The sequence below is a fragment of the Neovison vison genome, chromosome 5 (assembly GCF_020171115.1).
Source record: "Neovison vison isolate M4711 chromosome 5, ASM_NN_V1, whole genome shotgun sequence".
Taxonomy (NCBI): Eukaryota; Metazoa; Chordata; class Mammalia; order Carnivora; family Mustelidae; genus Neogale; species Neogale vison.
The window spans coordinates 70854694-70868382 of record NC_058095.1 but is presented as its reverse complement, the minus strand read 5'-3'; the positions used below and the strand labels follow the sequence as shown (position 1 = coordinate 70868382).

The following is a 13689-nucleotide window of genomic DNA, read 5'->3' as shown; positions in this document are numbered from 1 at the left end:
TGTACATGGCAAAGTACAGAACACTCATGAAAGAAACTGAGGAAGACACAAAGAAATGAAAAATGTTCCATGCTGGGTGCCTGGGTGGCTCAGTGGTTAAGCCTCTGCCTTCGGCTCAGGTCATGATCTCAGGGTACTGGGATCAAGCCCCACATTGGGTACTCTGCTCAGCAAGGAGCCTGCTTCCCCCTCCTCCTCTGCCTGCCTCTCTACCCACTTGTGATCTCTCTTTCTCTCTCTCTCTGTGTCAAATAAATAAATAAATAAATCTTTTTAAAAAATGTTTCATGTTCATGGATTGGAAGAACAAATATTGTGAAAATGTCTATGCTACCTAGAGCAATCGACACATTCAAAGCAATCCCTAACAAAATACCATCAACTTTTTTCACAGAGCTGGAACAAATAATCCTAAAATTTGTATGGAACCAGAAAAGACCCTGAATAGCCAGAGGAATGTTGAAAAAGAAAACCAAAGTTGGCAGCATCTCAATTCCAGACTTCAAGCTCTATGACAAGGCTGTAATCACCAAGACAGCATGGTACCGGCACAAAAACAGACACATAGATCAATGGAACAGAATAGAGAGCCCAGAAATTGCCCCTCAACTCTATGGTCAACTAATCTTTGACAAAGGAGGAAAGAATGTCCAATGGAAAAAAAAAGACAGTCTCTTCAACAAACGGTGTTGGGAAAACTGGACAGTCACATGTAGAAGAATGAAACTGGACCATTTCCTTATACTACATACAAAAATAGACTCAAAATGGATGAAAGACTTCAATGTGAGACAGGAATCCATCAAAATCCTTGAGGAGGACACAGGCAGCAACCTGTTCGACCTCAGTCACAGCAACTTCTTCCTAGATACATCGCCAAAGGCAAGAGAAGCAAGGACAAAAATGAACTACTGGGACTTCATCAAGATCAAAAGCTTTTGGACAGCAAAGGAAACAGTCAACAAAACCAACAATTTCAAAGAATGGGAGAAGATATTTGCAAATGACATATCTATATGCCTTTATCTGTAATGGTCTAGTATCCAAAATCTATAAAGAAACTTATCAAACTCAACAACCAAAGAACAAATAATCCAATCAAGAAATAGGCAGAAGACAAGAAAAGACATTTCTGCAACGCAGACATCCAAATGGCCAACAGACACGTGAAAAGGTGCTCAACATCATTCAGCATCAGGGAAGTACAAATCAAAACCACCGTGAGATACCACCTCACACCAGTCAAAGTGACTATAATTAACAAGTTAGAAAATGGCAGAAGTTGGCGAGGATGTGGAGAAAGGGGGACCCTCCTACAGTGTTGGTGGGAATGCAAGCTGGTGCAGCCACTCTGGAAAACAGTATGGAGGTTCCTCAAAAAGTTGAAAATAGAGCTACCCTATGACCCATCAATCACACTACCAGGTATTTACCCTAAAGATACAAATGTAGTGATCCGAAGGGGCACATACACCTGAATATTTATAGCAGCAATGTCTACAACAGCCAAACTATGGAAAGAATCTAGATGTCCATCAATGGACAAAGATAAATGGATAAAGAAGATGTGGTGTATAAATACAATGGAATACTATGCAGCCATCAAAGAAACCCAGAAACCTTGCCATTTGCCATGACGTGGGTGGAACTAGAGGGTATTACACTAAGCAAAATAAGTCAATCAGGGAAAGACAATTATCATATGATCTCTGTGATATGAGGAATTTCAGAGTCATGGTGGGAGTAGGGATAGGGAGAAAGTAGGGGTAGGTAGTAGGGGGGTAGGGAGGGAAAAAAATGACACAAGATGGGATTAGGAGGGAGACAAACCATAAGAGAGTCTTAATCTCAGGAAACAAACTGAGGGTTGCAGGTCAGAGGGGGAGGAGTAGGGTGGCTGGGTTATGGATGTCGGAGAGGGTATGTGCTATGGAGAGTGCTGTGAATTTTGTAAGCCTGATGATTCACAGACCTGAACCCCTGAAGCAAATAATACATTATATGTTTTAAAAAAAAGAAACAAAAGTGTTTTCCTCAACAGTGCAAGAGTCTGCCTTCTGTGTTACATAACATGGTCATAAAATGGAGCCAGTTGTGTGTTTCCTCACTGCCCACCACCAGCCCAAAATATTTCAGGTTTTTACCCCATTTCAAGGAGCAAATTTCCATGTGAATTAGGGTTAGGATAGGCTCTGATACAGTAATACATAAACCCATTTATCTCATTCCCTTAATGCCGGTGAAGTTTCTTCCTTGCCCAGGGCATGGTTTAACACAAGTCCGGGGAACTAGGCACTCCCGCTTCATGCCATCAAGAGGCTACTACAACAAAACACCACAGACCAGCTAGCTTGCAAACAACAAATATTTATATCTCACTGTTCTGGAGGTTCAGAAGTTCAACCTCATGAGACCAGCAGATTTGGTGTGGTGACTGGTGAGAGCCTACTTCCTGGTTCATAGATGGCTGGCTACCACCTAGTGCCAAGGGACTAGTGATCTCTCTGGGATTCTTCTCCAAGGGCACTAATTCCATTTGTGAGGGCTCCATCCTCATGACCCCATTGCCTCCCAAATGTCCTACCTCCTAATACCATCACATGGTGGATTAGGATTTTGACATATGAATAGAATGGGGGTGGGGTTCAGTCCACAGCAGGATTTAAGAAGGCCATCTCCAACATTGGGACTGGCCTCCAAAGCAGGAACTGCGAGCCAAATCCCCAGATCTCTAACCCAGAAACTTTTCACCTGAGAATCTTGGTGTTCATGACTTTCAACAGGTCATAGAAATCAGTCAGGCTTTAGCACCCCGTTGGGACCTTGAGCACAGAGCCACGTGGGCTCTTGTGAATTCCAGAACGGATATTGGAAACCTGGGAAGCCCCCTAATTGTGTTTGGGACCCAGTGGCCTGGTCACGGAGTCTGGAGAGACCTGTGGGGTGAGGGCTCACCTAAGCAAGGAACCAGACATCAGAAGCCTTGGGTTCAAGTCTTGGCTTATATCTGAGTAGCCATGTCTTTGAGCTTCCGTAGGAATGGGTACCCTATGGGTGGCATGAAATGGTCTCAAGACTTAAGGAAGGTGAGGTTTGGGAAGACGCTTTGAAATTAAAAGGCACAAGACAAAAATTACATAATGTGACTCATCTTGCTTCCGCCGAGCTCTTCCCCAACTTGGCTGACAGGTGACATCCATTCAAAGATCAGGGTGAAGTAGCCCAGGGTAGCTCCTTCCAGCACTGTTAGGTGGGAGTCTAGCTAGACAAAATCCTCCCTCAGGGACTCTTTGGAGGCCCCCCCAAAGGTCTAATGCTGGCAGGGCCAAAGTCTGGGGGGATTTGTAGCTCATGGGCCCACCACATGATGGAGGGGACCAATCCAGGAAACCTTTCTTGGCATACACTGGACAAAGTCTGGACCCTACCCCTACCTCTGGCTCCTTCTCCAAAAGTTAGAATCACCCTCAGACCTCTGACCTCACCCACCTGTCCCCACCCCGGGCCTTGGGATTTCTCTGTGTCATTACTTTGTCCCCAGTTTCCTAACTGAAGCTTCTCCTGCTGGGCCATGTGTCCCAGACCATGTCCTTCTGCCTTAGTCCCCACAACACTGTTTCCCAGAGCTGAATGGGAGGGGTGGGGGGAGAAATCACCAAAAAGGGGCATCTTGATTTCAGCACGTGTGACCTTAAAAAAAAAATCTCTCTTCTGACGTGTGTGGGGGACACCAGCTGCGTGCCTGGGAGTTTGGAGATCCCTGGCTTTTGCCTCAGGCTGGGTGGGGAGCATTAGCTGACTCCCCTCTTGGGGTTTTCATCGGGAAAAGGCAGGGTTTGGACGCAGTGGCCCTGCTCTAATTCTAAGATGGGGAACTGAGGCAGAGGAGAAGCAGCAGGTGAACTGAGGCAGAAGAGAAGCAGCAGGTGAACGCCCCGCAGAGGTGGGCCTGGGCTCCTCCTTCCTCTGAGGCTTTAGCAAGGACACCCCAGCTATGCCCCCACTTGCTCCTTCTGCCAGGATAGATTTCAGGTGACAGTCTCTTTGCAGGGTTATCTGCAGCAGGAGAGACGAGGGGAGCAGGACCTCCTAGTTCTAGTGGAAGGTCGCTGTGCCCTTGGCCTTTGATCTGAGCCCTCCTGCAACCCCCATGTGAGGCTTTGAATGTTCAGCTCCCAGATCTCTTGAATTTTAGCCTCTGTCTTCCTGACCCCACGTCCCCATAGTGGAGTGCCTTTATTTACCTCCCCGACCCCTGTGCTCCAAAGCCCTCTGGGGGCTGAATTCAAGTCCTGTGTCAATAATTTACTGGGAAGCTGAGGCTCAAGCAAACACATTTTATTTTTCACATAACGAGCCCACGAATACTTTATAGGGTAATAGCCTAGAAGTCTTCCGGCAGGACTTCCCTGTCCTGTGGAAGGGTGCTGGGCCCTCTGGGTTCCTGTGGGGGGCTGCACCCAGGTCTCCTGCAGACATGGGTTCGGGAAAGAGGGCGTGTTCATGTCCAGGGTGGAAAGTGTTCCCTTTGTTGTCCTTTGCAGGACTTCAGACTTAGGAGCGCTGCCTGGTTTAGCTCAGAGTGCAACAACTGGTGTTTTTCTTTGGCATCTACTGCATGGTGCGGATGGCATTCCAGAAAGAACCTCGGCACTCTGCTGTCTGAGCAGCCTCAACAAAGGACACAACCATGAGCGGACGGCTGCAGGGACCCCCATTCAAAGTGCACAGGTAGCCTCCCTGGGGAGGCAGAGGGTGGGGGAGGCCACCATTATCCTCCTGGGACAGCTTGGGGAAGTGTTGTCAGATCAAGCATCTCCACTCTGGGGTTCAGGCCCCTGTCCACCATACCTGGATTCTTTGGTTTTGCCCGGTGGCCCCTCCTTCTCTCTCTCCCCCCAGCCCCTTCTTTGTGCTCAGAGCCTGAGCACCAAGGTCACTCCACCTGGGACTTCTCCCATCTGTAAAGGGTTGAATCCTCTCTCCCCAAGGGAGACTTCAAGAAGGGCACCTTCTCAGCCTTCCTATAGTCTGGGGTCATCAGGGGGGAATAAGCCAGGGGGGAGCATGGAGCCTGGCTCTTGGTGGGAGACACTGGGGCCCAGCAGACCTGGGAACGTGGCAGGCTGATGGTCTGCCACCAGAAACAGGCCCTGTACTCTATTCCCTGCCCCCACACACCGCCTCCTGGGCCCAGGCGGGCTTTCCAGGGATCCTGGAGCCACCTCGATTGTCCAGCTCAGTCAGCCACCCAGACACTGGGCTTTCCGACGGGACAGTGCGGCACACGGCGGGGTGGGCCATCGGCACAACCCCCAACCCCTCCCCTCCCACACCTCCTTCCCCACCACCTGGCATCTCTTCCTCCCTTCGGCCTCCTGGCGGCCTCACTCTTCCTGCAGCAGGGGCTCTCGGTCCCCTTCCTGCACCCTGTCGTCCTCCTCCTTCTCCATGCAGCCCACGGTGGCAGCCAAGCCAGCGCCCACGCCGCCCCCGACCACGGCGGCCCCCGTGGCCCCCACCGCGGCTCCGGCTGCCACCATCCCGGCCTCGGCAGCCAGCGCGGCCGCGGCCATGCCCGCGCCCACCACGCCACCCGCCAGGCCCATGAGCCCGGCCCCGACGGCGCCCCCCACAGCGGCCAGGTGGCCACAGAAGCGCATGGTGTACGAGTCCATGAAGACCTTGGCCTCCGCCTGCAGCTCGGCCTCCAGGGCATCCAGGGTCTGCTCTCTGCCCTTGCACAGCAGGGCGGCCCCGTGGCGGGCCAGGATGGCATCCTTCTGTGCGGCCAGGAGGTTGCGCATGGTGTCGGGCAGCACCCGGAGCGCGGAGAAAATGCGCTTGGTGGCCACGTCCTGCGGCAGGGAGACAGGAAGCGAGCTGACCGCCCACCTGGTAGCCCCGGGGCCTGGCCTCCCGCGCGGGGGCCGCGGCTCACCTGCTGCCGCACATACTCCTCGAACTCCTTCTTGGCAGCTTCCACCGTCCTCAGGTCGTGCAGCTGGGCGGCCATCTGTCCACGGCAAAGCCAGGCTGCCTCCCTTCTCCAGCTCCCACCCTCGGCTGCATCCCAGGGACGCCCCCCGCCCCAGACCCTCCGCCCTCCCCACCTCTGCCCCCTGTACCTCATCTGCGGAGGCGAACCCGGGCCCGGTCCTCCCCATCCAGCCCGAGAGGTTCTGCGGGGACATCAGGGGAGGGGTCAGGGCAGGCAGGGGTTCCGCTGGCTCTCCGGGGCCTGGGGCGGGGGTTGTGAGGGAGTGGGGGGGCGCACCTTGATTTCCTGAGCTAACTGCTGCCCGGTGAGCAGGCGTCTGTCCCCCCTGGCTACCGGGCGGCCCTCGCTCCAGTAGCCCTGGCAGCGGCTCTTGGCGTGCTGGGGGGCTGCGCTCAGCACATCTGCCACGTAGGCACAGAGGTGGCCCAAACCGTCATCTGTGTCTGAGGAAGAGATTCCTCATGCTGAGGACACCCAGGGCTGGGCAGGACCGGGCTTTGGGAGGAGAAAGGGTGTCAGAGGGAGGGACAAGTTCGCTGGGGCCAGGGGCCAGGGGGTGGCCTGGAGGAGGGCTCCCCGGGACACTCACCACTGGGGCTTCGGTGGCCTTTGCTGGCCCACTGCCGTCCCAGAGCGGGCAGGAGGTAACAGCGGGCTCGCCTCCCTTGGAGCAGCTCCTGAACCTTGGGGTACTTGCCAGAGGATTTCTGAGAGAGGGATGCGGAGACCTCTGAGCTAGCGACCAGGCTCCTGCTCTTGGCCTCCTCCTCCTGCCCCTCCCCTTCTGCCATGTTCCCCCATCCCCCTTCCTTCCCCTCCTGCACCCCTCACCTGGATGATGTCACCCACGCAGCCCAGCCCAGCCTTGTTGGAGTGGGATGAGTCACGTACTAAGAGATCTAGGTGCTGGAAGAGAATGAGTCCTGACACCAGCAGCCGGGGGGGTGGAGGTGGGGGGTAGTTAGAGTCTGGGGTGACAGGTCCAGAAATGGGTGTCTCACCTGGATTGGCACCATCCCATAATGCCTGCCCATCACCTCGGCTACGTGGACAAACATCTGGGGATGAGGCACCAAGGGTCATGGCTGGGGTCACCCCGAGGACTGTGCCTCCCCTCTGGGCCCACTGGGGGACCCCCATCCCCACCCCCACCCTGACACCCTCCCTATCCCCCACACTCCCAACTCTGGGACTCTTGTGCCTCTGCCAACCAGTCATCTTGAGCTTCACCCTCTGCCCTCAAGCCCCCCCAGCCGAGCTCCGGGTCACGAACTCCTAGGCCAGAAGTGGAGGGCATCCCAGGATGGCTGGTCCAGGCCCCAGCCTTATGGTCAGGGCAGGGATGCAGCGGCAGCCCAGGACCAGATTTCCTCCTCACCTCCAAATATTCCAGGTCTGTATCCTTCAGCTCCGGGGAAGTGTTGAGGATCTGGAACCAAGGAGAACAAGATGGAAGAGGGTCTGCAAAGGCAAAGAGATACTGGGAAGACCCCGGTGAGGAAGGAGCTCGCAGGCCGACCGTGGGGCCGGGACCCGGGAGACATCTGCCTAGGGGCCTCTGCAGGCTGCAGGGCCTGGGCTGGTTCTAAGGGACCAGGGACTGGAAGGCAGGCCCCGGGAATGGTCCTGCTGCCCCTTAGCAGCTCCTGGGTACCTTTGACTTCCCTTTTGAACTTCCGGACTGGGGGCATCCCTCCCTTGCATGGGCAACCCCAGAATCTGTGCGGGGGTGGGGGGCTGCAGACACAGAAGTCTGGGAGATCAGGGTAAGCATCCAGAGCAGTCCCTGGACCAGCGGGGGTGCTGTCATGTCCCAGTCCTGGAGAGAGCGGAGCTGGAGCAGAGCCCATGGGGCGGGACGCCAGGTCACAGCGCCCTCACCTGGTAGGAGCTCAGCATCGTGGTGAGGGCACAGAGCTTGGTCCTGGTTTCTCTGCTGAGCTCCGGGCTCATGGCGTCCCCTGTGTCCACCAGGAACACGGCCACCTGCACAGGGGTCAGGGGAGGGGGGAGATGAGCCAAGGGGTCAGGCCTGCCTCATTCCTCCATGCGCTCCTCCGTCCCTGCGCTCTGCCCACCCCGTCTTCCTGTCCCTGCCCCCAAAGCTTTCTTCCTCCATCCCCCTCCCCTTTGCTATGATCTCCCTGTCGCCCCCCAGCCTCTTCACTACCCGGTTCCCTCACCCAATAATCTTCAACCCCTATGCCCCTCATGCCCCTCACCTTCCTCCCCTCCTTCCCCAGCAGGAAGGGGTGACTCCACATCCATACGCCTCTCGTGAGGTTATTGGCACCCCACCTGAATCCCTGCAGGGACCCCCCTCCTCTTGGCCAGCCACCCTCCCCTGACTCCTGCAAGGCAGAAAAGAGCGCATCCGTTGGTCCATGCGGGGGGGGCCCCCATTTCCCGCCCAAAGCCAGGCTGGGAGCACACCCCCCAAACCCGCCCCCTCCCCCAGTCCCCTCCCCTAACCCCCTGCCCCAGCCCCGCCCTCACCAGGCCTGGCAGGCTCCGGAGCAGGTGGTTGAGGAGGAAGGCCTTCCCTGAGTGCTGCTCCCCCAGGACAGCCAGGAGGCAGACAGGGGTGTCCCTGGCCAGGGGGTGCTTCAGGCAGCGGTTGATGGCCCCCATCCTCAGGATGAGGCCCCCCGAGGCATTGATTCGCACCAGCAGCAGTGGCTCGGCCCTCACAGCACAGGTCTCCTGTGCCCGGAGAAGGAAGGTTCCCTGAGCGGCCAGGCGGGGTCCTGGGACCCCAGACTCCATTCCCCACCCTGACATCCTAAAATAGGGCCAAAGCCGCTGGGTCCGTGGGAGATTACAGCTGGGTCCCCCCACGCCGCACCTCCTGCCCTGCTGCCCTGCGCCCTGCACCGAGGCTTGGTCCCCCAACCTGCAGCACAGTGGGCAGAGGCCTCTGTGGCAGGAGCTTCATCTTCTCCCCCAGACTCCGGAGGCCCCGCTTCTGCTTGCAGATTTTCCGGCACTCGGGGCAGCAGGGCGGCTCGCAGCCGGGGACGCGGTGTGTGCTGAAGCAGCGCGTGCAGAAGTCATGGCCACAGTCCAGCGAGATGGGTTCCCGCAGCCTCTCCAGGCAGATGGAGCAGGCAGGAAGCTCCCGGGGTGTCGTGGGCCGGGACCCCAGGCCCAGCTCCAACTTGGGGAAGGGCGTGTGGGACCTAGGGTGGGGTGGGGTGGCAGAGCAGACTGTTGGGAGCAGCCGGGGGGGGGTGCGGTGCAGGGAGTACAGGCCGGGAGTTTGGGGGTGCAGGGTGCTCCCAGAGAGGCCACATTCTGCCTGTTCCTCACTGACTTGGACCCCAGAGCCAGGGACCCCAGAGTGGGGACAGCAGAGCAGCAGGGAGACATGGGATCAGTGCTCCAGGCAAGGAGAAGCCGGGATGGAGTCCTAACCTCCCCCCACCACCACGGTGAACTCCTGCATGACTGATCTGGGCCCTGGGTTCCTAACCTGCCAAGAGGTTCCTCCCCCTGCCTCATGGGGCTGTTGGGGTGTCTGGTGCCTGGTACAGATGCTCCCCCAAACCCCTCTCCCACAGCCTTGCACTGCAACGGCTCCCAGCAGGAGTCACTGGCTTAGGCCAGACCCCCCAGGAGTGACACCTGCATACTGTGGGACCATCAGGAGAGGGTGGGAGCCTCCCAGTGGTGGGGCAGATGGCCCTGTTTTTTATAAGATCTCTTTTGCACTCCTTCTCAGAGCTGGATTTGGTCTCTGAGCTGTACCTACTGGATTCTCCCTGTCCCTCCCTCCACAGTCGGTCAAGTCCAGCTTTGGTCCCTCCCCTGGGGCAGCCTTCAGGAGGCTGGTGACCACAGGGCCCAGGTTCCTGGACTCAGCAAGCAGGCCTTGGAGCAGTCCTGCCGGCAGGCCCTGCCACTTACCAACTGTTGCGACTGCTTCCCATGAAGCTCCGTTTTCTCTCCTTGGAGACAAAATTGGGGGGAGGGGGGTTGGAATAAAACGTTGTCTAGAAGAGAATCCAGATTTCTGTCTTCCTGGGTCTCAGTGGCCTCCATCCCCCTTCCACAAACCCATCCCTCGTCCCCAGGTGGCCCCTTCCCACCCCCACCTGCCCTCCGCACCAGATCTCCGGCCCCAAGACTTGCCTGTTTGCCGAGCCGGTGACAAAAGGAGATGATTGACAAGGCGGACCTCGGCATGGGGGGGGCTGGGAGTGGGGAGAGGTCTGCAAGCAAAGAGAGGAGACCCGAGGCAGAGACCCGGTCAGCGGCAGCCGGGATGGCTTTCCTCCTGGAGGGGCCAGCCGAGCTGCGGGAGGTGGAGTGTCGGTGGGTGGGTGGGGGATGGTCTCCCCAGAGGAGCCGACAGGGACTCGTCAGAGCTGGAAAATAGATGTGACAGTCAGGAAAGAGGAGACTGCCTCTGGACTCACCCCAGGGGGAGGAGACAGGACTGCGGGAACCAGGGCTCTGGAGGAGGGAGGGACGGAGCCAGGCCCAGAATCCCTGGCAGAGGCTGGGATGCAGGCTAGCGAGGTGGTGAGTCGCCATGGAGACAGAAGGGAAAGATAAGGACAGGGAGGGGGGGGGAGAGATGGAGAGAGAGAAGCCATATGGGTGCATGGCAGAGATGAAGCCGTGGGCAGGCAGTGCCCCTACTGGTCCAGCCAGGGTTCTTCCGGGGCCACGAGCACAGTGTGCAAAAGGAGGGGTGTGGGAAATGGGGGACGGCACCGCCGGAGCTGACCTGGAGAGAGAACGGGAACCTCCCTTCCCTCACTGGAGGATCATTTCACTGAGCACCTGCTCTATGTGGGGCCCCAGGATGCTGGCCTAGTGCATGTGGCCCTGTGCCTTCTCTCCCACCCAGGCTTGGCTTGCTGGTGCTGAGTCCCATCTTCAGCTCCACCCAGACCCCTGACATCTCTGACATTGGCTGTGTGTCCCTTGGTGTCTTCCTGCTCCCATGGCTTTCACCCTGCAAGCATGTGACTGTCATCTCTGGACCTTCTAACTGCCTCCTGGCTGGGCCCTTCCCATCTGCTGCCCAGTGCACAGCAAGCATCACCCCCCTCCCCCAGCCCCACTGCTCCATGCTGCTCCATGCGGCTCCAACACTGGCCATGGCTCCCTAGAGCTCTCAGATCAAAATCCAAACCTTCTGGCCTTCATCTGTGGGCCTGAAACTTCCTCTCTGGGCTTTGCCCTCTCTCACCCTTCTCTGCTTCTGTACCTTGGCTCCATGTTCCCCCTGCCTACTGTAAGGGGCTCCTGTCCTCCCTCCTAAGAGACCCAGCTAAAGATGCCATCCCCTCCTGGAGCCTCCCTGCCTCCCCTTCCCAAATGGATGTGACCTTGCCATCAGGTGGCTCATGGCCAGGCACCTGACTGTGATCGGTTCCGAGCGGCTGCTCCAAGGCTTGATTCCCAGGGGCCTTGGGTGCTTCCCTTCACTCCTCTGAGCTCTGATGGGTCACAAACACATACAGAAAGCCACTTGCCCAGGGGAAGCTATTCTTAAGCCCGAGGTGCCGAACCCAGAGGAGAAGCAGGATGGATTCACCTGGAGAAGTTCAGTAGAGACGCCTGCCCCAGCAGGCGAGGCTGGTTATCCCTCACCACTCACTCTGGTCTTTCACACTTGGAAAGGTGATGGCACTGGACATACACCCAAGAAGCTGGCCCTGGTCACTCTGGCTTGCTGTGTGGATGATGGATTAGAAGGACGGGGCTGGAGGTGGGCGGGCAGCCAGCTACAAAGGCTGGGGCCCCCACCCAGGCCAGGCACTGAGAGAGCCGCTTGCTGTCGACGACTGTGGGGACAGGACCCGCAGAGTGACAGGCCGGGGAAACACATTCCATCCTAGGGCTGATAGCCCTCCTGCTCCTCAAGGAAGGTTTGGCCTCCAACCCTTTGCTCTTAGAGTCCCCTGCTAGTATCTGGGACTCGGAGGGGCACCCCTTGCCCAGGGAGACCAGCTGTGGAGGTGAGGTGTGGATGGCCCCATTCTATCCACGAGGCTCTGTAGGCCTGTGAATGTTTCTGTGGTCTCCCAGAAGGGCTGAAATCTGAGACTCTCCAAACTACAAGCAGAAAACGTCACAGTAAACGTAATACGTGCTGAGTTTGGCGTCTGTTTCCCTCTACATGAGGTCGACTGGTAAGACCAACCGGCTTATCATCCAGGAAGTCAGATTCAAGTCAGGAGTGCCACCGAGTCCAGAAACGTTTCCTGAGCACCTGCTAAGTGCTGAGCGCCAAGCTAGATCCTGGGATCGGTGTCATGTGTTCCTACACACTAACAAGTAAATTTTTTTTTACCAAATTCACCACTGTAAAGATTATACAGATTCTCTTTCAAAAATTCAGGGCAGGGGTGCCTGGGGGGCTCCGTCGGTTGAGCATCTGCCTTCAGCTCAGGTCATGATCTCAGGGTCCTGGGATGGAGCCACGCATCGGGCTTGTTGCTCAGCGGGGAGCCTGCTTCTCCCTCTGCCTCTGTCCCTCCCCCCAACTCTCTCTCAAATAAATAAATAAAATCTTAAAAACAAACAAATAATTCAGGGCAAAAAAATAATTCAGTGTGGGCTCTGGGCAACCCTTGTTTGGGCATGTCTACTCTGATGGGGAGGAAGATTTCCCCAAGGTCAAAGTTTTGGAGGATTGCAGGTAAGCCCTGCTCAGGAGGGGAGACTAAGAGACTAAGAGGTGGCCCAGTGCCCCTGAGCAGGGACCACAGTGTCTGGAAAGGAAAGGAGGAAACTCTGGTCTGCCTTGCCCCTTGGTTTCACAGGGTCCCCAACCCACGCCAGGGACCGTTAGGGTCAGGAAAGTTCCCACTGAGCCAGGCCTGGCCTTGCAAGGAAGACAGGCCTCCGGGGTGCTCCTGAGTGACTTCAGTGAAAGCTGAGCCCACAGGGAGAGGCTGGAGCCAGAGGGTGTCCCTGGGTTTCAGAAGCCTATACTATGGAGCAGGGGTGAATTTGTTCATTCCTTTACCCCACAAACGTGATGTCTCCTCCCACTCTGTAGGCCCAGCTCCCAGGGGCCCAGCTCAGGCTTCTGACCTCCTGACCCCTGGCTCCATCTTCCAGCCTAGGGAGAGGTGGGGGGGAATCGCTTCCTCCTAAGGATGATCTCCCAGACTATGCCCCTGTTTGGGAAGGCTGTGGGGTTCCCTGATGCAGGCAGGAACTGGTACACACACACACACACACACACACACACTCGCATGTGTGCCAAGGCCTTCCTACTTGTGCATGTTCACACATGAGCTCACACTTACTCCCATGTGCACACACACGAGCCACACGCTCCTACCCATGGGTGTTGTCCACACACCCTACGTGCATGAACTCGCCCTGCGTAACACAACCTACAAGGGAAGCACTATATTACTCCCATTTTGTAGAGGAAGAAACAGGTCAGAGAGGCTTAGCCACTTGTCCAAGGTCACACAGCCATTTATGGCAGAGCTGGAATCCAAACCCAGACAGTCAGGCTCCCACACCCATACCGTTGGTTTCCTGGTGGCAGAAGTCATGTCTGCTGTCATCAGCCTGGAAAGGAGTTTGTGGTCTTGCTGTGTGCCACTATGCAATTCGCTGAATTCTGAGAAGGAAAGAAACATTGGCCCAGGCCTGGTCTAGGTGGAAATTGGAATTAGGAATCAGGCAACTTCTTTGTGGGTGGTTCTGATCCC

The 13689-nt window shown here is 56.6% G+C and overlaps 1 protein-coding gene across 2 annotated transcripts; it reads right to left on the bottom strand.

The window, feature by feature from the left end:
- Positions 1-4323: 4323 nt before the first annotated feature.
- On the bottom strand, positions 4324-10516 carry RNF112 (ring finger protein 112). Of its 2 annotated transcripts, XM_044250632.1 has the most exons (15): positions 10420-10516; positions 10133-10212; positions 9908-9948; positions 8895-9180; positions 8498-8704; positions 8224-8352; positions 7883-7987; positions 7380-7430; positions 7003-7059; positions 6833-6907; positions 6591-6708; positions 6278-6444; positions 6129-6182; positions 5942-6016; positions 4324-5858 (listed from the first exon to the last, which is right to left on the bottom strand). In XM_044250632.1, exons 2-15 carry the CDS (start codon positions 10184-10186, stop codon positions 5388-5390), a joined length of 1890 nt encoding a protein of 629 aa, XP_044106567.1. In that variant the 5' UTR covers positions 10187-10212; positions 10420-10516; the 3' UTR covers positions 4324-5387. The 2 variants fall into 2 exon arrangements, with proteins under 2 accessions (XP_044106567.1, XP_044106569.1); XM_044250634.1 differs by lacking the exon at positions 10420-10516 and having other exon boundaries at positions 6278-6438; positions 10133-10407.
- Between the last annotated feature and the right edge of the window lie 3173 nt (positions 10517-13689).

Coding starts and splice junctions, on each gene's coding strand:
- RNF112 (XM_044250632.1), bottom strand. CDS start 10,186: ATGCCGAGGTCCGCCTTGTCAATCATCTCCTTTTGTCACCGGCTCGGC. Junction 9,181..9,907: donor GGAAGCAGTCGCAACAGTTG/GTAAGTGGCAGG, acceptor ACCCCACCCTAG/GTCCCACACGCCCTTCCCCA. Junction 8,353..8,497: donor TCCGGAGCCTGCCAGGCCTG/GTGAGGGCGGGG, acceptor TCTGCCTTGCAG/GAGTCAGGGGAGGGTGGCTG.